Source organism: Vipera berus, assembly GCF_964194415.1.
Source record: "Vipera berus genome assembly, chromosome: 1".
Lineage (NCBI taxonomy): Eukaryota > Metazoa > Chordata > Lepidosauria > Squamata > Viperidae > Vipera > Vipera berus.
This window is the reverse complement of record NC_138202.1, coordinates 113,838,835-113,861,646: the sequence shown is the minus strand read 5'-3', so window position 1 is coordinate 113,861,646 and position 22,812 is coordinate 113,838,835. Positions and strand designations below refer to the sequence as shown.

Genomic DNA, 22,812 nt, shown 5'->3' with positions numbered 1-22,812 from the left:
AGAGAGACAGAGAGAGAGAGAGAGAGAGAAGGAAACCTTCCCATTCATTGTTTGTGCAAAGTCTGAATTCCTTGGGCGTTGGTGATCTCTGCCCATTCTAGGTTGGCCGGCTCAGTTTCTCTTGGGGCTATATTATTTGAGATAGGGTTTCCCCTCCCCATTACAGCCTCTCTCTTTGCCTTCTGAAACAATTGCAAGCCAGATGTGTTCCCCCCACCAATATTGGTGTAGTTCAGACAACCTTCCAATCTCTTATATTGCCCTCAGAGCCTCTGCAATTAAGGCTGCCAAAAGTTGGTCACATGGCTTTCTGACATTCTGAAATAGGAACTACAAAAAAGGTGAAATTTCAAAACAACCTTTAAAACTTTATAAAATAAAGAGTAGGGGGCAATCAAAATTCCCAGCAAACACAACAGGATTATAGCTTTGCACTGCCCACAATAGCCCCTGGCCACCCATACAATGTTAGGCTATTAAAGAGATGGTTTAAATGATTGTAAATGTCATGTAGTTGACATAATTTAATGCTCTCCTTTCTTTTTATTGTATTACGTGTTTTATCTTTTCTTCCCTTAACAGCTTTTAGCTTTGGAAAAGTACCTTGAAGCTCTAGATAACCTTTCTTCCCCTTCTCTTTTCCTCTCAATTTTCTCTCCTGAGGAGAGATTTGCAAATGGGGCTTGGAGAGCAGCCCTTCATTTCTTTCTACTACAAATCAGACCCTCCCCTTTCATTGCTGGGGACTCCTTATTGATAATCTAGATTTACAAGTTCAGATCAGTCATCAGTTTTGGAACAGAGTTTTAAAAAGCAAAAATAAAATGTGATGCTATCCAAAATCCATTTAGAGATTAAGATTTTGGAGACATATTATTGATCTCTTCAGTTGCCTTGGTTTTGCTTAATGCACTTTGAATAATTTAGACATTAATGATACATTTTATTTCTGTGTTAGGACCTGGGAGTCTCAAACATTTAAGGAAACTTGACAGTTATATTTACCATTCTCAGTCACAAAAACTGTCAAAACAAAAGGAAGGTGCATGCTATTCACACATTTCTGTGGTGAAATATAGCTAATATGAGATCAAAACAATTATTTTCATCATATAAAAATCCCAGGCACCCAGTAATGAATTATTTCATTCTAAAATGTTTTCCTGCTCACTGTGCATAGAACAACTCTTGCTCATGAAACAGACAAATACCAGCATAAAGAAGAAAAACAATTATGTAACCAAGTAGCCTGAGGATAACCAAGTAAAATAAAGACAACAATGATATTGTGTGAAACAACTTTTCTTTTTTCAGCTAAACAAACTTTAGGCTAACAAATTTTCTGTAGGGCCTGCCTTAGGTACAAAATTAATTTTATTCAAGACATTTCACAAGTAGATTTAAGTCAACTTTCCACTCTCTCTAATTTTACAATTGGTCATAACAGACTTGCCAAATAACTCAGCTCATCCTTACCTTATTGCAGGGGTGTCGAACTCAATTTCATTGAGGGCTGCATCAGCATTGCGGTTGCCCTCAGGGGGCGGGGTGGGTGTGGCCAGGGTGGGCGTGGCTAAAGTGCGTATGGCCTACTGGGTGGGCGTGGCCAGCTCTACATCGTTCGCATCAAGGGTGCCTATGGGGACCCAGGCAGGAGTGGGACAGATCTGAGGGTCTCTGGCAGGAGGAGGGTCTCTGGGCCAGGGCCAAGGCAGTGGGGGCCGTTCCCTCACTGTTTCCAGGATGGCTTCACGGGCCACATGAAACCACTTCGCGGGCCGGATCTGGCCCCCGGGCCTTGTGTTTGACATGTCTGCCTTATTGCATTTCACGAGGAAAGCTAGTGCAGTGTTTGTGTAGTTATTGCTAATAACCAAGAGATGGCACTAATACACTGTTATAGAACATGTGAGATTGGGAAAAGCTTTCATTCTCCATTATTCTAGAGGAAAAGAAGATGTAAAGAACTGTACTTTTATTAAGGGTGTATAAATGGTCTAGTTTCTATTCAACCAGATGTTAACAACTTTGATCATTCTTTAAGAGAGATCAACCCAACGTAAGCCCAAAATCAAAATATCTTAGAGGACTTTTAGAGATCTCACCAAATGATAGCATCTAACTAACCTTGTCTAGGCTTGGAAGTTAAGCAGAATTGGGCAATACTTGAAAGGGAGACTTTCAGAAAATGTCATGACTAGACTGGGAAGAAGGAAAAACCTACAGTAGAAAGCAATGGCAAAAGCAGTGGAAAGGAAAAGAAAGGGAAGGAAAAGGGAAAGGAAGGGAAGGGATGAAAAGGAAAAGAAAGGAAAGGAAGGGAGGAAAAGGAAAAGAAAGGAAAGGAGTGGAAAGGAAAGGACAGTTTGGTCTAAGGCAGGGGTAGGCATCCTCGGCTCTTTTATGACTCATGGACTTCAACTCCCAGAATTCCTGAGTCAGCATAGCTGACTCAGGAATTCTGGGAGTTGAAGTCCATGAGTCATAAAAGAGCCAAGGTTGCCTACCCCTGGTCTAAGGGTTAAGGCACAAGGCTAGAAACCAGAAGTCCATGAGTTCTAGTCCCACATAAGATATGAAAGCCAACTGGGTGACTTTGAGCCAGTCATACTCTCTAGCCCAACTTACTTCACAGGGTTGTTGTTGTGGGGATAATAGAAGGAAGAAAGAATGTTAGATATGTTCACCGCCCTGTTTATAAATAATAATAATAATAGTAAATGCCGGATAGAAATAAATAAAAAGAAAACCACAGACGTGCCTATGAAATCACCAAAAGTTGAACCTGATCTGAAGGGTGTTTCACTTTTATATTAGAAGAAGTTGAAGTCTCCTCTGTTTACCACTCCAACAAGGTGCTAACAATGACATACAAAGCCCTACATGGCATGGGTCTGGACTACCTACGGGAGCACCTTCTGCCAATGTCAGCACCCCACCGTCCTGTGCGCTCCCACAGAGAGGGCCTCCTCAGGGTGCCACCGCTTAAGGAATGTCGGCTGGTGGCCCCCAGGGGGAGGGCATTCTCAGTGGGTGCGCCAGCCCTCTGGAACAGCTTACCAACCGAAATCCGGATGGCCCCCGACCTCCGTACCTTCCGACGCGACTTAAAAACTTTCCTGTTCCAGCAGTCCGGCCTGGCATGATAGCGTTAATTGGGGTCCCAGTTTGTTTTCACTATTGTTTTTTATTATTTTTATTGTTCATCTGTATACCTTCCTTCCTCTGTACACCGCCCCGAGTTCCTCGGGAGAAGGGCGGTTTATAAAAACTAATAAATAAATAAATAAATAAATAAATAAATAAATATTGCCTGCCATAGTTTCAAAGACTGAGAAGGGGGCAGTACACATTCAGGGCCAGCTCTGGCTCAAGAATTCTGCTATCTGCTTTGTAAAAGCAAAGATCTGTATTCCCATCAAATCAAAATATCAATACATGAAGTTTATCACCTTAATTTTATGATTGTAACCCAAGAACAAATTTTAAAAGAGCTAACAACCATTCTTTCCCTCCTTCACAGTAAAAATACAATAATAATAAATGTAACAATTTGTGTGTCCTTTCATAATAGCCAACAATTGGGTAAACAGCGCATTCATCTCAGAATCTGATCTAAGAATGTTGGCATCACAGTGATGAGCATCTGAGCATTTTTGAATGAATATTTAACTTGCATTTTCAGTAAGAAAACTGGAGCGTGTAGTGGGATGGGAGAGATTAGATATAGTCTAAAAGCATCACAATATTGATTAATATTTAGATTAGAAATCTCCCTCTGGACAATATTCCAAATCTCATTTTTTTCCCAGGAATTGAAAATGGGTGATGGAATATAAGAATGCTAAGAGTGCTGAAGGCTGGCTTCCGGTTTGCGCATGCGGCGATGGCGGATGTGCTAGAACAGGGGTGTCAAACTCAATTTCATGGAGGGCCGCATCAGCTTTGCAGTTACCCTCAGAGGGCTGGGTGGGTGTGGCCTGGGTGGGCGTGGCCTACTGGGTGGGTGTGGCTATAGTGCATATGGCCTACTGGGTGGGCGTGGCCAGCTCTACATCATTCGCATCAAGGGTGCCTATGGGGGCCTGGGCAGGAGTGGGACAGATCTGAGGGTCTCTGGCAGAAGGAGGGTCTCTGGGCCAGGGCCAAGGCAGTGGGGGCCATTCCCTCAGTGTTTCCAGGATGGCTTCGTGGACCACATGAAACCACTTCACGGGCCGGATCCGGCCCCCGGGCCTTGTGTTTGACATGTCTGTGCTAGAAGGACGGTCTCCCCGCCATCCAGTCGTTCTTCCTTGGAGGACCCTGAAAAGGGTCAAAAGTCGCCCTGGAGGAGTGACCACTGTGAGGAGGTCCTCCCATGATCGCAGGGGAGCGTCAGCCCTCCATTTGATCTGGAGCAGCTCCTCTGGCCCAAAGCGATCATTAACCCGCTCCCTGCTGAAAGCCAAAATCACCATCAAGCACAATGAAGCAATCTGGAGGATTTGGGTGAGACCTTACCTTACCTTTCTTATTTCCCTAATTACTTTCCTGTGAGACTCTGCTGAAAATCTCCTCACCCTCTCTTGAAAGATCGGCGCCTGCTTACTTGGGGAACAAAAATTTTAAAGCCTCAAAAGAATTCAAATGACTAAGCTAAATAATTAAGCTACCTTATTTATACTTTTGGAATTTTTGGGCTACTAAAAAGTTCTTATTTTTGTGGGGACCTATTACCCTATTTACTGCTTAAGTTGTGAAAGAAGGGGAAAAGAAAAAAAAAGTCTGGAAAAAGATTTTACATGCTATTGAGGACATCTTGTGGCAAAGCCTGGTATAGCAAGTAAACCTCTTCTTTATTGTGAGATCTGGCTGTAACAGATTTATTCTTGACATTATCTTTAAAGATAAGAATTGGGAACACATGGCACTGAAAACAACCTTTAGGAATAGTGGAGGTGGACATTCACTGACTCTTATCAAAATAGCCTCCACTAAAGACCTATCTGTAAACATCAAAGAAATGGAGGAATATATTCCACCACTTGACTATAAACTTATACTTGAAACAATCCTGGCAATGACTGAACAAATGAAAGCCAGACTGAAAGACAAATCTGACAGCATAAACTCACCAAATGAGACTCTGACTTCAACTGATGAATTGACAACCCAAAAACTAACAGAAGAGGAGGAAATTAACAACAAAATAGGGGACTCTAAAGAACAACAAATACAATCTACTGAGAGCCTTAATGCCCAAACTTCAATTTCAACTATAAAACCTACAATTCAACAGACAACAGAAGCTGAAGAAAGCAATACTAAGATGGATGATGCCAAAGGCCTTCAAATACAATACATTAAGAACCTAACCAACCAAACAATAACTATAACACCAGACATGACCTCTTACCTAAGCCATATGGGATTGAAAGAAGACCAGACTGAATTAATGACAACTATGCTATGCCAAACATGGAGATTTGATCTATTAGAGTGACAATTCAATGACTATAAAGGGGTCGCTCTCCTTGAAAAATTGACGACTGGATGGTCTCCCTGGATTCAAACAACCTGTGTAGGAAGAGAGAGAGACACATTTGAGAAGTTAAATGCAATGATATGGAAGCCTGCCTGGCACAAAAAGAAAGCTAGAGTTAAATTTTAAAAATGGGTTTTTTCTTAATGTTGGGATTTGTAATAATAAAGCTTAAAATCTCTTTTAATAGGCCAAGGGGAACTGTTAAAAGATATTAACTGATTTTATATTTAGGACCTAGATTTCTAAGGGAATGAAAATTAGCTACTAGAACATAACTTTGAATTATATTATAGAACTTGGAATGACATAAAAGATACTTTGTTAATTATTGATGAACTACAAAGATGACAAATAGAATACATTTTTGAAATATAATAAGAATGCACTTAAATGAACAATGTACGTATTTCAGATATGATAATTATAATGAAATAGGGGAAATGTGGGTTACCCCAAAATTAAGTTTTTTAGATACTATAGGCTAATTTGGAGCACTGTATTGAAATTAGATAAAACTTAAAAACAGGACGTGGATAAGTATATGTGAAAATGTATTGATAATTGCTCTAATTGACTGTCACAACCAGAAATGTATTAATTTATTTCTGATATTGTGACTAAGGGAATTGGAGAGGGAATTTTTGTTGATGTACCCTGAACTATGTACAAAAAGATTTTGTCATTGGACTTTTGACTATCCAATCACCACATTGCTTCATAAATATTTGGATGTAAAATTAGAAAATTAATAAAACTTTTTTTTTAAAAAAAAGAGTGATGAAGGCTGAGACCAGGGCCGTGGCCTGGGACCAAGTTCCTCTTTTTTCTGGGCAAAAGTTTCTTCAAGTCCAGTTTGATATTTAGTTGCTCTATGGACAATTCCATGTCATTTCTTCAGAACAATGCAGAAGTGGTTTCTCCTTGCCTTCTAGGATTTCTTTTTCATTTATTTGCTTACTCCTAGTGTCTCTGACAGATTGCTATTCCCTGGAGATCTTCCACTGAGGTTCTAATCAGGCCTGGCTCTGTTTAGCTTCTGAACTTACAAAGGATTGGCCAGATGCTGCTGCCTGATGAAACTTCCACTTCTTCTGAGGTTGTATTTTAATTTGCAGCAACACAAGAAAGCACAGGCAGAATTTATTTTGAAAATGTTAAATGTTGCCTCAATCCAGTCAGCCGCTATTGGCATAGATCCAGATGCAGGATTGGAGGCACTATATTAAAAGGAAAATGGTGCTGTGCTGGCAACATAACATAAAGAGAGAATCTCAGTATGAGTGATGGAAACCAGGGACCATGAGGAGCATAGCTGGGAGTATGTCAATGGGCATCTCAGGGTGGTTGTGCTTGGCATCTTCCAGAAGATACTGAATGTTAGTTCTAAGCTCAGGTATCAAAGGGAAATCTGACCAAGAAAACAGGTTGTGTGCAGCATTGTAATCAACTGCATCCTGTGTAGAAGAAAGAGATTGGCAAAGGCAGGGGGAGGAGTTAAATGAGGCATTATTTTAGAATTCCTACATAGTCACAAGAGGAGAAAGTCCAGTCCCTCTTGAATGCTGCTAACCTGGCCCAAGGTCATGCTGATGGTTTTGTGCCTAAGGCAGGAGTAGAATTCAGGGTCTCTCAATTTCTAGCCTGATGACTTAACCCACACACCAAAGTGGCTTTATTAAAAGTTTTTCTTATAATATGGCACTGTTCTTAGTATGTTCACTTTCCAGCTGCATCTTTTATGTCCAATGATGGCTGATGCCTTATTCACTGTTTTCACTGATACACTTATTTGTTTCAACAAAACACGTTCAAAGAAAACATGAATTCCTGAGTAAAAGTCAATATTTAGAAAGGGATCTCTAGGAGAATCCGGAAAATTATATGGAAATTAATCTCCTTTTTTCTGTTGCAAATTATTATTAAAGATATAAGTAGCAAGCATTTATGTTTTGGGGACTGAAGAATCACTGTGGCTTCTAGTCTTGTTCTTACTAACTTTTAGTTATTTGAGAGTACCAACAGAGCTGCATTTCAGTTTTCGAAAAGATTGTCCCAAAGTTCTTTCTGTAGCAGCCATAACTTCAAAACCTGGTCATAAATAGCTTTTGGGGAGAGAGTCCATTTTAAGCTTGAATGGTTGCTAAGCAACCAATCATAGGTCAAGACCTAACAATATATAGTATAGGATAGGTTGTTATTCTTGTTAGTGCCCAGTTTTTGCCATCTTTTGTTGCCTTGTTTTCCACTATTTTATTGGGTTTTTTCTGTGTTTTTACATATAGACTACTCAGAGTCCCTGTGAATCAGATGGTATACAAATGTTTCATCATCATCTACTTAGACCTCTCAGCATAAGCTCCACTTACTAGATGGTAGAGCCAAACCCCAGGGTTTGTTAAAGAGTCATGTCCAATTGAGCTGAGTTGATTTAAATATTTGATTTGATAAAATAGCATATTAATGCATACAAAAGTCCATTCAATTTTCAAATCAGTTCAAAGACACTTGATATAATTCACCTCAACTAAGTGATCTGGCTTCAATCATTCCACTGAAAGGGGTGAATTGATAAAAAAAACCCTTCTGAATCAAAATCTTGCACATCAGCATCTACTACAGTTTTCTTCCAAGTGGAAAATTCAGATTTTTTTTATTATATTCTGGGTGAAACATCTTCAGAAAGTTATGGCTATGCCAGCAATTGTATCTTACAGTGGTGGCATTCTTTAATATTAAAGGGGCAAAACAATGGTGAGTATATGCCAATAGAATTCAAGCAGTAGAAATCCAAAATGTTATGATAAAATCGACTTAGACTGCTTCTTGTCAGTTTCTGAACTCTCTCCTAGAAATCAATATTTCAAGTGTCAATGTATATCTAGAATAACTGAATATAAAAACTGTTTAGGTTTTTTCTGTATTTACTGTGGAACAGCTTTAGACATTCTTCTCTGCAATTGCTTTTGCCACTGGTGTTTTAGATGCACAGAATGGTGCAGACTAACTCCTACTGCTCACCCATCCTCACCATATGACAGGCAGCAGTAAAGAGGAATAATTTACTGTCTAGCTAGCCAAAGTTTTCCCATTGCTTATATGACTGCACAAATGATGTCTAAGACTCCATAGCATTAATTTTAGCCCAGTTGAAATAAGAACACGTTTTATATTTATGTTTTAATATTTATGGCTTCATTCTATTGTATATTGCCCACAGTTGCTTTGTTCAGTGAGATGGGTTGCATACAAATATAATAAATAAATAAATAATGATAATGGACCGACCAACTGAGAAACCATTCTCTGTGCTAAAAGCTCATCCTTATGTTCCATTAATCAAGGCATGAAAATGCCCCACTGTTTTAGAGGATATATCTTCATGACTTCTTGAAATGCTTTGTTAAATTTATTCCTGAGATCTTTGCTTTTCTTGGCTTTGGCTTCTGTTCACTTCTTGGCAATTATCCACTGTCTGTTCAGATCCAGTTTGCCTTCTTCTATTTTTTAGTCTTTGGAAATTTATTTTCACATTAATTCTTAACAACCTTTTTTGACTTCATTCCACAGTTCCTCCGGGTTTCCATCAATGAGATTCAGAACTTCAAAGTGATTCTTAATGTTCTCCATGACAATGTGGGTATATGTTCAGGATTATATTGTAGAAATTGATTGGCTTTCTTATCCACTTTAGCTTGACCTGAAATTGCACCTGAGCAGTTTGTAATATGTTATATAGTCAGCCTCCAGTCACATCTTTGATGTTACAACTAAGCTTTTTTACCTACTTGTGCCAGTATTAATAGTCAATTTCATTTCTGTGCACTTTTATCTGGTGATGTGTATGTATGTAGGCATTGTTTTGGTTGTTTGAAGACTGTGTTGGTAATGAAGAAATAATTAGATTTGCAGAAACTGATAAATCCTTCTCTCACCTCACTTGTTTCCTAGGTGTACAGTCCAACTATATTTCCTTTGCTATTTCCAACTTTATCATTCCATTCTCAATCACAAGCAGCATATCTTGCTTGAATTAGTTGTCAGTTTCAGACTGAATCTGACCACAACATTCTTGAATAAATAAATAATATATATTTTGCAGACCAAGTTTTACAAAAAGGAAGAAAAGATTTTCAAAGAAGATAAAGGGCACTTTTATGTGTTGTGTTGAAATTATAATACAGTAAAGTACAAATTAAATAAAGGTAATTGGGAAATGGGAAAGGATAAGAAAGGGGGAGAAGTGCAGGTTGGGGGGGGAAGCAGTAACTTCCAACTTTTTTTCAGTGTGATAAAATACAACATAAAATTACAGCCTCAACTTTTTGCTTTTTTCATATTTAGCAATTACTAGTCACTTCTTTAACAACAAACTAGTCTAATCCACAAAACCCAAAGTCAAGAGTTCATTTTTTTCTGTCTGGAGCACAAAGTCCAGTAGTAGTTTCTAAGTAGAAACAAAATTAGGTATATTGTTTTCTCTGATCAAAGCAATCAGTTTTGCCATTTTCTGATAGCTCCATCACTTTTTCCATCCATTCTTCTTTGTGGGACAAAGGAAGATAAAACTTTGGGTGCCATCATGAGAGCTGCATCACAGTGCCTCCTGGGCCTTACTCTACTCCAACAGTGTCCTCTTTGTAACTACCACCATGAAAAACTGCAGCGCTGCACCCAGACTTGAAAGGACCATTTTAGTCCATTCAGTTTGTGCCTCAACATCAAGAACACTGAGGAATTAAGACATTAGGCCGAGCACCTCCACCATCCGGGTCAGTGATGAAGATCTAGGGAAGATGTTCCAATACTTAGGGTCCCATCTCTAAAGTGACAGTGGCATGACTGGAGTTGTGTACATGAGGGTGAATGCCACATGGTTGCAGTGGAATGAAATCACTGAAGTGATATGCAGTAGGCATATGCCAATTCAATTAATATCAAAAGTGTACAAAATGGTGGTCTGTCCGGTATGACACTCAGTGTTGGCCAACTATCAATAGTGATAAGTGCCCTTTGTATGTTATGGAGATATGCATGTTCCATTGGGCATTAGACATTTGACCATATCAGCAATGATACAGTCTGGCAGCATATGGGCATTGCATCTATAACAGGGAATGCAGGAAAAATGCCTATAGTGGTATGGCCATGTTGTATGAGTAGCACTCAACACTGTTGCCTGCACCACCTACCATTTTAACATCAATGGCAAATGCCTTTGTGGAAGACCAAAGCAAAAATGGCAGGACACAAATAAGGGGGACATGAAAAATAATCCTGCTGGACCTGGTTGCTGGCATTCATTGATCTAAAAAAGAGATGTGTTCTACCAGGTATGTGCTATTAGTTTTGTCACAGTGAGTACATTGCAGATTTCTCCTGCTTTTGCCAATCAAGGGGTTTCATATACCAGTATTTTTTGTAATTATTATGAGTTTTATTTCTGATGACTCATCTTTATCCTGACTGATCAATGCTCACAGAGCCAGTATCATGGAGCTGCAATTCCCATGGTTATTTGTGCAATGAAACACAGTTACTTTTGGTGAGGGGTAGCTCCATTTTGCCTGCTTCATTTCAATTTGCCAACACAGGGATGACTGCTGTTATTGTGCATTGCTAGTCAATTACATATCCTTGATGGCTGTCCACTAGCTAGTTCCACAGGCTGCTGGCCACAAAGCCAAAACTGGAATCCAATCACCTGCTGACAGCCCTTTGCTGCATCTGTCAGCTGGGTTATTTTTGAACATGGTTCTGGTACTGTAAACTTGTGGCCAGTACTAGTCCAACTGATATGTGACAGGCACAGACAAAGAGCTGCCAGTTTTGTAGGAAAAAGTCCTCCCACCATCCCAAGCTTCCTTTGGCCTGATGCAGCATTCTAAGTATCTGTCTAAACTCATCCAATCCTTTCCCGTATTAAGGAAAGTGTGTGATGCTTGTTTTCCCCACTAATAACGGCACCTGGTGGGATGGGAAACCAGCCAGAGATCTCCAACAAATTATTTCCTTCACCTATGTATTGCAATAAATAAATGAGCATTGTCTTCTATGCCAGCTGTGTTACTGTGAGAGAATATGGATCTGCAATAGGGACCAATAAATTTATGTGGGAAGACTTCTCTGCTGGGGCTGGAGGACATTTTAACTTGGTTGTCTGGAAAAGCCCTAAGGGCTGAGAATGATGGGCAATTCCAGGCTCTGTAAAAGTGGGTGAGAGGAGTCAGAGGTGGGTTATCAAATCCCTTGCAGACACTGAGAGGTAGAGTGGATTTACATAGGCATTGTTTCCATTGCAAGGTGTTAATCACAGTACAGGATGCACTATCTCAACTCATTTAGTGATTCACCAAGTATTCAGATAAGAAGCTTGAATGGTTTGAAAGCAGATTGTAAATGTTAAAATATATGTGATCTGCCACAAAGTGAACTGCAATGTGTCCACCTAGTTAGATTTGACTCCATCCAAAATTAAGACCCTCCATGGTGTTCATCATCTCTGTGTTGCATAATAATGCTGTTTCCAAGCAGTTCAAAATCAAATCATAAGGAGGTCAAAGGAACGCCTGTCCCCTTTCCTCCTCTCTGCTGCCAGGCGAAGGGGAGAAAGAACTGGCATTAACGCCAAGCAGTTTTTATATAACAGAATAGGCTCTGGAGAAATGGCTGTTCAATCAATTAAAGCTGCTGAAAATGTCAACAGCAGAGAAAAGCAACAAGAAAGAAAGCAACAACAGTTCTCAGCATCTAGCCAACCTATTGATTGCTGGCTGGAGGGGGCAGTTTTCACTTGGTTAAATGAAATTTTAGTAGGCAGCAATGGGAAGCTGAAAGAAAAAGACAGTATCAGTTTACCAATAGGAACTTGGAGGAAATGAATATGTCCCCACAAGATAGCCTTGGTTAATTTAACCAATTTTAGTGAATTGATGCTATTTTCTGGATTCACACATTAATTCCTAAACCTAACTTAACAAATGCACTGTTCATAATATATGCTAAGGCCAAACAACAAGGATATGATCGCTTAACATACTGGTCCAGTTTATTTTTATCTTGCCTTTATTATTATTATTTATTATTATTACTCAAGGCAGCAAACATACCTAATGCTCATTCCTGCTGCTATTTTCCCTTCAACCCTGTGAAGGGAGCCTTGGTGGAGCAGTGGGCTAATGCCTCCTTAAGTAACACCAGCTGCCTGCAATTAGTGCAGGTTCGAGTCCCACCAGGCTCAAGGTTGACTCAGCCTTCCATCCTTCCGAGGTAGGTAAAATGAGGACCCAGATTGTTGGGGGCAATAAGCTGACTTTGTAAAAATGCCGCTGGGGGCCCCCGTGAAAGCCCTAATAAGCAGGTATATACATAGAATGAAGGCTATTGCTAAGCACATTGATTTGTGCTTTAGATTGTAAGCTGCCCTGAGTCTTCGGAGAAGGGCGAGATATAAATGGGATTTTTTTTAAAAAAGTGAGTTGGGCTGAGAGAGAGTGACTGAGTCAAAGTGACCCAGCTGGCTTTTATGCCTCAGAAAGGACTAGAACTGTCTCTTGGCTTCTAGCCTGATGCCTAGACCAAATTGGCATGCAGCATCCTAAGCCAAGGGTTCCTACATCACGTTGAGTCCCACACAGCCAATCACATTTAGTCTTGCTTAGCATAGTGCATGGATCCTGCTACTGAATCATGTTAACATTTGATTGGTTGAATGATTTACATGACATGGCTAGACTAAGATGTGATTGACTAGTTTGTGATTCAGCATCTCAAGTGAATAATGCAACAGTGGAAATACAACACATAAATTGAAGTCCAAGGAGTGAAGAATAAGGCAGGTAGAGAGCTACTTTTGCCAAGTTCTCCTCTATTTGATGGCCCTATGTTTACCAAGATGTTCGTTTAAATTCTGCTCCAGGCTTCAGTTTTACAAAGGTATCAGAGTTCAGTGCTCCTTGTGTAACCATAAAAAGCAAAAGCTGGGCTACACCTGAACTTGCTAGTGAAAATTTGTACAGTAAAATGTTCATCTGTACATCCCCCATACAGAATACTGCCTCCTTAAATTTTTTGGAATGTATTTATACTGGAGTTTTGTCCATAAAGTATATGATTAAAAAATGTTGGTACAATAGTGAAATGGCGAGAATTCATATGATTTTTTTCTATAAGAAAATACTGTTTTCACAGCTTTTATTTTTCATATTTATACTATTATGGTTGGCATTAAGAAGTAAAATTTCTTCAACTGAGCCAAATCCCTTTTGAATTTATGGATACATTCCAGAGCTTTTTTTGTAAAAAAAAAAAAAGTGCCGGAACTCACACACGTCATACAACCCGCCTTGCCTACCCTACAAGGTTCCATCCAAAAACGGTGCCAAAAGTCCATTCTGGGCATTCTATGACAAAAAAGCCCTTTGGATTGTTACAATATGGAAGAGGTTTACAATGGCTTTATAGCTCTTTTAACCCCACCCCCAAAATCAGGGCCTTCTTGCCTTCAGTTGGTTGTTCTACTGCAGCTGGTCTCCTGTCCAAGTACTAATCCATTTTGACCTTGCTTAGTTTTTTATTCAGAAAAATTTGCCAAAATGAATGTATTGCCACTTTAAATGGGTAGCTAGCATGACTTAGTATCACAATGACACAAAGCCTTTGAGAATCAGGGCTTCTTCATACATATGTTGTTTTAGGATCTACATTAAGTATGGCGATGGTTTAGCATTTTGTTGGAACTGAATTATAATGAATTGTTTAATAACTTGTGTTAAAATACTAACTTGGCTCTTAACTGTTGAGTCACTCAGTCAACAGAATGTAAATTTAATAAATAACTTAACTGCTTCTGACTGAATATACCATCTGAAATCTGACATAATAAATAGCATTCAAAGTAAAGAGATTATAGATTTACTGTTACTTAGGCCAGTGTTTTTCAACCTTTTTTGGGCAAAGGCACACTTGTTTCATGAAAAAAATCACGAGGCACTCCACCATTAGAAAATGTTAAAAAATTTAACTCTGTGCCTATATTGACTATATATAAAGTAATTCTCTTGAATAGGAATCAAATAAACACAAAGAAAGTATTTTATAATTACTTTTCAATTTTTCCCACGGCACACCAGGCAACATCACTAGTGTGCCGCGGAACAGTGGTTGAAAAACACTGACTTAGGCAACTCTGAAAATAATATTCATGTTCCCTTGGAAGGTTAATATAGAATTCCTGGTATGATTTTGTCCCACATCTCTGGGAACATATTTCTAACCTGTAAACCAGGTTGATTTGGAATATCTGACACACAATCTTTGATAGCAAAAGGAAAAATAACACATATTCTGTAAAAATTAGTAAACCTTTTCATTGGCACATTTTATGCATAGCATTATCTTTCAACTCAGTTAATATTAAAAAGGCATGATATTTTTCCTAAGCCATTGTCTGATTTCTTGGTTCCATAAATATCAAAACACACCCTGCTGCTATTTCACAAAAATATCACTAAAGAGAGGAACTTGAGAGTTAGTGTCAACCTCACCTTTGTTGAAGCTGTTATTTGGCTTGTCATTATTAGCTTACAGGAATTATAGGCTGGCACTTCTAACTTGTACTTGGCTAATTTTAAGAAAAATATTAACATCAGCGAGAAAAAGAGGAGCAGAACGGAAACTTGCTATTATTGAGGTCGCAACAATGGGAATACAGTGTTAGTTACAGTTTTGAGGGAATGATTTAATAATATTTAATACACCTTTTTTCATGGGTTCCCCAATTTAAAAATGTATGGTAGAGTTTATGTAAAAAGCCTTATGTCTATGCATTTATATTTATAATTGCATACAGTAGTATTTGCTTTAAGCCAATTGCTTTTGTCTTTACTTTTTGCATTGGGGTTATACGGTTATGAATGTAGTAATGCTTCTTTTCTAAACTTCATCATTGGCTGACAACATTTTAGACAAAACGACATTAGTTGCTTTACTTCTCACTAGGAAATTTACAGATTTGTTTAAACTAAATTAGGAAGGATTTGGCAGATCACTACCATCTTTCCAAATCAATGAAACTGTATGCATGTATAAATTATACATACAAATAATATGTATATATAATTTCATATATATATATAATTTCATATATATAGATCTTTGGTCATTCGGGTTTTTTTCTCATATATATAATTTCATATATATATATATATATATATATATATATATATATATATATATATATATATATATATATATATATATATATATATATATATATATATATATATATATATATATATATATATACTGTATATAATTTCACACACATAGACATATAATTTCAAGATCACTTAGGAATTATAGCAATCCTTGCCACTGCTACATTGCTTATCGAAATTAATTTAAATTACACAGTATTCAATTGAAACAAGAACAAATTCTCATTCTAATGATACTAAGCAATAATTAATCATTTGATAGAAAATTTGTACACCCAGATTTTAGCTGTAAATATATTGCACTGACTTAAATAGGGTAACTGTCAAGTAGACATTTATAGGATTGCAGCCTTAAGTAGAAAAGTGGGTAAAGGTGTTTTGCTCAGAGAAAACTAAGGGAAGAAAGCTTCAGGGGACTAGGGAAGAAAATACTGTACTACCCCTAAGTCTTAGTGTCCCACTAAATCCAAGCAAAAAACCCATCTTCCTTGGGGTTGTCTTGTTTCTGGGGTATTTTTGCCCCTGTACTTTGTGCTTCTAACTGTCCCTTACAGCAACTTCCAGAACCAGTATCTACCTCCCATCAGATACTTCAAACCAACCCTTTTTCATCAGTCTGCCAGGGGTGCCCACTCCCCCCACCAATATCAACAAGGTGCCTTTTCCCCCTACTAGTATCCTTCTCTGGCTCTCACCCATGGAGAGGTGTGATGGCCATCAGCTCTTGCCAAGGAAACACCTTTCACTAAAACCAACAACTCCAGTCCATATTACTTCAGCCAGTCTACCAGGTCTGCTTACAAAAAGGTCAGCTCACAAAACCCTCCATGGCTAAAGAACCCACAGTCTCCATAGGCAGATTATCTTCCTGACGCTCTGATCTTTCTATCAAGTTGTTCCTTATATTTAAATGAAATGTAGGTAGGTGCAACTTATTCCCATTATTTCTGGTCCTTGTTTCTATGGCAATGGAAAATAATTCTTGACCATCTTCCCTATGGTACCTTTTAATGTACTTGAACACCAATATCACAGCTTGCCTTGTATTATGTTTTCCAGGTTGCAGATCCTAAGCCCCTTCAGCCTGTCCTTGTAAGGAATGTTCTCAAGTCCCTGTATTAAGCTTGTCACCCTCCTCTGAAGCTGATCTAAACTGTCAATCCCTTTCTCAAAATGTGATGCCAGAATTGTCCACAAAAGTCCAGCTATGATCTCAGTTATGCAGAAGAGAGCATAAGGACTATGTATTTTTTTTGTACAGCATTTCTTCTGAGACTGCAACAGGCCTCCTAGAAACTATCTCAAACTGCTGTTTTGTGGTCAGCTTATCACCCAAGTCCTTCTTTAATGTACTGTTTCCAAGCCATGAATCTCCTTGCTTGTAGGTGTGCTCTATATTCCCCCCATAAATATAATATCTTAAATTTCTCCCTGAAGATTTTGTCTCAGCCCAGTCTTTCAACTTGTTCAAACTTTATTATACAGTAGTCTTGCCAATCTTCCTAAGTATTAGCCAAACATCCTTGTCATTCACAAATCTGATAAGCATAATAATAATAATAATAATAATAATAATAATAATAATAATAATAATAATAATAATAATAAGTTGGAAGGGACCTTGGAGGTCATCTAGTCCAACCCCCTGCTAAGGCAGGAAACCCTATACCATTTCAGACAAATGGCTGTCCAGTCTCTTTTTAAAAACTTCCAGTGTTGGAGCATTCAATCAATCTTGTAATTCAGATCATTGATAACAATGTTGAAGTATTATGACCCCAACGTGACCCACTGGTTATTATTGCCCATCTTGATTAGTGATTTTTCTGAACATGGGTTACCCAGCCATATGTGGACCTATCTTATTGTAGTGCCAATGCAAACCACATTATCACAGTTCATCAATGAGAACGTCGTGTGGAACTTTGTCAAAAGCTTTGCTGAGATCAAGGTAGATTATTTTCTGAACATGGTTAGCCAGCCATATGTGGACCTATCTTATTGTAGTGCCAATGCAAACTACACTATCATAGTTCATCAATGAGAACGTTGTGTGGAACTTTGTCAGAAGCTTTGCTAAGATCAAGGTAGATTATATCTACAGTATATTCCCCTGCCAATAATGAGTTATCTTGTCAGAAGAGATGAGATTTGTCTTACATGACACATAGCAAGTCTTCAAATTCCATACAAATAGTATGCTCTATTATCTGCTTTAAGATCTTTTCAGGTATTATGTTAGCTCACTGATAGATAATTACTGGGATTCTCTTTCTTCCCTTCTAGAAGAACGGGGCCAATTTTGTTCTTCTGTGGCGCTCTGATATCTCCCTTATTCTCCAGATCTCCTCAAAGATAATGAACAGACCTCATGAATTCCTTCCATATTCTATTGTGCATTTCATCAGGACATAGGGGTATGAACATTCAAATTAATTAGAAGACTGTTTACCACATAATTTCTGACTTCTTCCCTTACCTGTAGTGTTCATTCCTAGTCTATGATATTCAAATCATTTTATTTTATTGGCTGAAAAGACAAAAGTGAAATAGGAGTTCCTTTGCTTCTGTTGGCCATTCCTCCATCTAGAATGAAGAGCAACCCCAATGCCTCTTTTGACTTTCTTTTGCAACTGACATGTTTGAAGAAATCCTCTTGGTCTAACATAGGTAATCACGCCTCCAGCGCTTTCATTTCTTGTTACTCCTTGCTAATGAATTCCTTGCTAAACTCCACTGTCAAATCAACAGATGTTGATTTGGCCTCCAGAGAAAGCCATGACTGCTTACAAAACAGGCAGGGCAATGCTAAGGATAGAGGACAAACCATAAAATATTTACTGGGGTCCTCTTGAGAACACCTTGACTGCAACCATTTCAGCTGACCCCAATTGTACTTGGTATTTCTGAAATCAGAATGGGGAGGGAAATCTAAATTAGACATTTCAGAACAACTCTTCCCCTATTCCACTTTTTTACATCATGCAACAACCAACAATAACTGCAGTCAATTATCACAAATTAATTTCTGAAGAGCACTAGCAAAGCAATTTCCTTGATGACTCATGAGGATTTTCAGAAGCAGTTCTAGCACTGATTGAAGCTCTGATGGGCATACTTGAAACTTCCCAGGTTTCAGAGAGTTTGACTTGCCATATCCAGGAGAAGAAACGGTTGAGCCCCACAGCAGAACGCTTTACTGCTAGGATGTATCATAGCAAGCCGTTTCTGGCATTCTGCCACAAGGGAAGCCAGCTGCACAGTTTCACCTGCAGCCATCTCAAAGGCCGCCTGCATCCTCAGCCTTTACCATCTTGGAAAATCTTGCTGCTTGCTCAGAGTACCAGTTTGCATCTGCTGGGAAGATACCATCCCTCACGAAGGGGACGCTCTAGTAGAGTTGTAAGTGGCATCTCAAACGAACAATAACATAAAAAACGGGAAGATTTTCTTCCTGAAGCTACAGCAGCCAGATTTCTCTTTCAGGAAGTAGTTCGAAGGCCTGAGAGGTTTGCAGAGAATGATGGCAGCCCCCTCCCTCCTCCTCCCCCCCCCAAATACATCATTCCCCTCCTTTGCCTAGGCAGGCACTGAATCTGCTCCCCAGGTGGATGTTTGCACGTTGGCGTGGAGATGAACGCCGCTCACAGCCGAACTCCCCTTTGCCCCGCCTACTGAGCGAGAGGATTGGGCGGATCGAAAAAAAGGGGGCTGCCATTGGGTCTCGTAGGGCTGCCCATCTGGCTGCCCCGTTTCAGGCTCGGTTGCATCACAGCGTGCGGATGCTGCTCTCTTCGAGCCAAAGCCAGAGCAGCGACGGCGAAAAGGCGATGCTGCTGCCAGGGCATCGCTCCGAGCCGAGCGCGCAAGGCGGGAGCAGGCAACCCAGCAGCTCCGGCTTTGCATCCGCAACGAAAATCCTCTAAAGTGCAGGCCGAGGAACCACAATAATTCAAGAAGAGCCCAAAGCCCGGACGGGGGAGTAACTCTGGGCAGCTTCTCTCCCTCCATTCATTGCCTGGCGAGGACGAATTCTATTACCCTCCTTGTGGGGCGGGGATTTCGGGCTGCTTTTCCACGCACAGAGCCTCAGGTAAACGGAGGTGTCGGCGAGGGAGCGAGCTGTACACTCCCGCGCTGCTCGATCGCTGGCGGGTCGGAGGGAGTCTCCTGCTGCCTGGATGCCTTTGTCCCTTCCCGCCAGGAGTTGGCTGGAGGCGGCCGAGCTTTTCTTGGGGGAGAGCATTAAGGGCCCCCACGCATTCCCGCATCCTCTTGGAGCCGCTCTCGGTAGCCTCCTCCTCCTCCTCTTTTTCCTCCCCCTCCTCCGTTCGGCAGCCCTTTCGGCTGGACAGCGCCAAAACGAAGTTTACGCGCCAGTCCGAAGACACCAAAGTTGCTGCCGTCGCCGCTGCAGGTAACGGAGCACAAGCCGGCGGCCGGCGGGGAGAAAGCGGTAGTCTTTGCCTTCGGGGCAAGATGAGCTGCGAGGGGGCGACGCGAGGCCGGGTTAGGGGCTGACCCCCGCACGTCTCTCCCTGCCTTTCTCTCCCGTTCATCCTCCCGCGGCTCGAGCACCCCAGCTCACCCCCCGGGGGCAGAGAGACCCCCCGGGCATGCTGCCTGGAGGATGCTGTGGTTCCCGGTGAAGAAGATCCGGAAGCAATTCAAGTTGCTGCTGCTGCTGGTGCTGCTCACCTTCGCCGTGTGGTTCACCTACCTGCACATCAACCTGGTGCGCCAAGGCAAGGCGCTGCGCTTGCACTTCGCCTACGGCCGGGGTAAGCAAGTGGGCGGTCCCCTCCCCCCCCACACTTTTGATGCCTTTGCTTTCTTCCGCCCGGGAGCGGTACCCCACCTTGCTTGCTTGCAATTTCCCCAACTCTCCAATCCCCGCGCTATCCTTTGCTTCCCTTCTCAGCGTCTCTTCTGAATTTAAATATTGAGCCATCTGTAGAAGAGTTGCACAGAATCGTGCTCATCCTGTCTGGAGTGATTAATCTGGAATAATACCAACTCTCACGTAAAAGCAGTAGGGCAGGAATATTTGCAAAGCGAGGAAGGAAGTGCTGTCCTACCTTAGGGTGCGTAAATGGATTCAGGGGTAGCAAATAAGTGTTCTAAATTATCAGCCACCTTCTTGAGGTGGCTCATCTTTGTGTTTTGCGTATCTTGCTAATCTTTCCTAACTTTTCCCTTTGATCCATTAACAAATCAGTGTCTTTAATACCTTGGAAAAGAATATTCAGGGCATCCTGAATAGGCTTCATACCTGCTTGTTATCCAGGAATGCTCAGCATCTTAACTTCTGAGGCTGCATAATTGTTTATGTAAACTACATTCATACAGTCTCATTTGGAGGCTAAGGCAGTGAATCACCTGTTTCGCCTCTGGCATATTTGAGAAGACTGGTGTAATAGTTAAAGGCACTGGACTAGGAGCTATGAGAATGAATTATTTTCACCTCTGAAACAATAAAACCAGCTAGGTCACTTGGGCCAGTCATTCTCTCTAAGTGCTAGGAAGAAGGTACTAGCAGAATCACTTTTCCTGGAAAATATTGCCAGGAAAACCACATAGGCAACCATGTAGTCACCATGGGGTTCATTTGAGAGACCAAAACTCATAGCTGGGAAACATAATTTGAGAAATGAGGAAGTCAGTTGGTTTTGTTGAAGAAGGCTGGGTTCTATTAAACCACTTGGTATTTTATTTTTTTAATGCTTGCATGATTGTAAGATGGCAAAACTTGTGAAGATATGTGTGCATGTACATCAATAAATGGTGGTATTTCATAGCAAGGACCTGCAATTACCTGAATTGATCTCAGTTCAAGGGCTTGAATTGATCTCAGTTCAAGAGCAGCTGTCAGATTTTTATTTCTATCAATCTTGATCTGCTAAGGGACAGTCTCCCGGTTGCTGAGAATCTTTCTCTTTTAATGTTAACAGGAAAACTCTTGCAAACTCTGCAGCCCAACCCTATGCAGGTTTATTCTGAATCCCCCAAAGTGTTCAGCTGTATTTTGTAGCTAGGTTTGCAGGTTTCATTTCCCCATCTGAGTTCAGAGGAGCCCACAGAAGAGCTTCTGTGCACTTAACTGGTTCCAGAACTGAGGTCAGGCATTTGGCTACAATTTCCAACAAGCTGTCTAAAATCCTCCAGGTCTTTAGTCTTCGTGGCAAAATGTTTGTAACAGCAGCTCAATATTTCTTTAGAGCTGGACTGAGTAATGATTTCTGAATCCAGCACACAGAGCTCTACTGTATATCTTGGGGGGAAGAGGAATTCCTAAGAGCATGGAAAATGTAGCTTTTTTCTATCTGAGTCACTTGCTGAACTCATACATGGGGCTGAGAAAAGAGAAGCCATAGTCATAATGTCTTCTTTATGCTATTTGAATCTCAGGGGTGACAAAGGAGGGCTTTGATCTCATACAGATTAAGGAGGTAAGATGGGGGCATGTCCTTCTAGGTTGGTTATTTGCTGAACCAAATAATGCCTTAATGGACAAGAAGAAATGGGAGAAATGTCAAGAGGACAAAAAATAATGAAGTGGGTTAGGGAAAATCCTTACGATTACTTCAAATGTTTAATTTTTAAAAATGTTTTAAAACTTCTGGTTGCTGATCAACTAGAGGAAGTAGATTTTTTTTGGAATGGCCATATAATCAATTTAATTTTTAAAATGAAAACCAAGTTTGTGAATTTCACTGAGTTTATGAAAGATGACTTAAATTGTACCACAGACTTTTGCTCATTTGCTAAACCACAATGGGTAGTTGTCAGATAACACAACTGCAGCCAATTTTGATTTATTCAACAGATTATGATTAAGGCATGGTTTACTATGATGTTTCAGATTACCGTATCTGTAATTTACAAGCTCTGTGTTTCTTTTAATCACGGGGCATTTGTTATATCTTAGTAGGAATTTAATTTGGAGTCCTTTTTGCAACAGAAAAAAGAACGCATTAATGGACCTTCTTCTGACCTGAAATCTTAGATGCTACAAATTGACTGTACACTGTTCTACTATAGAGGATGATGGAAATAGATTTAAGAAGATTT

General features: G+C 40.1%; 1 protein-coding gene across 1 annotated transcript in view; it reads left to right on the top strand.

The window, feature by feature from the left end:
• Nucleotides 1-20,371: 20,371 nt before the first annotated feature.
• Nucleotides 20,372-22,812, top strand: part of B4GALNT4 (beta-1,4-N-acetyl-galactosaminyltransferase 4) — a gene marked incomplete at both ends in the record, with an annotated part of 245,336 nt that continues 242,895 nt past the window's right edge. Inside the window, one exon of the mRNA XM_081313323.1 lies at nucleotides 20,372-20,522. Within this exon, the coding sequence (XP_081169449.1) occupies nucleotides 20,372-20,522 (151 nt within the window). The remainder of the gene's footprint in view (nucleotides 20,523-22,812) is intronic.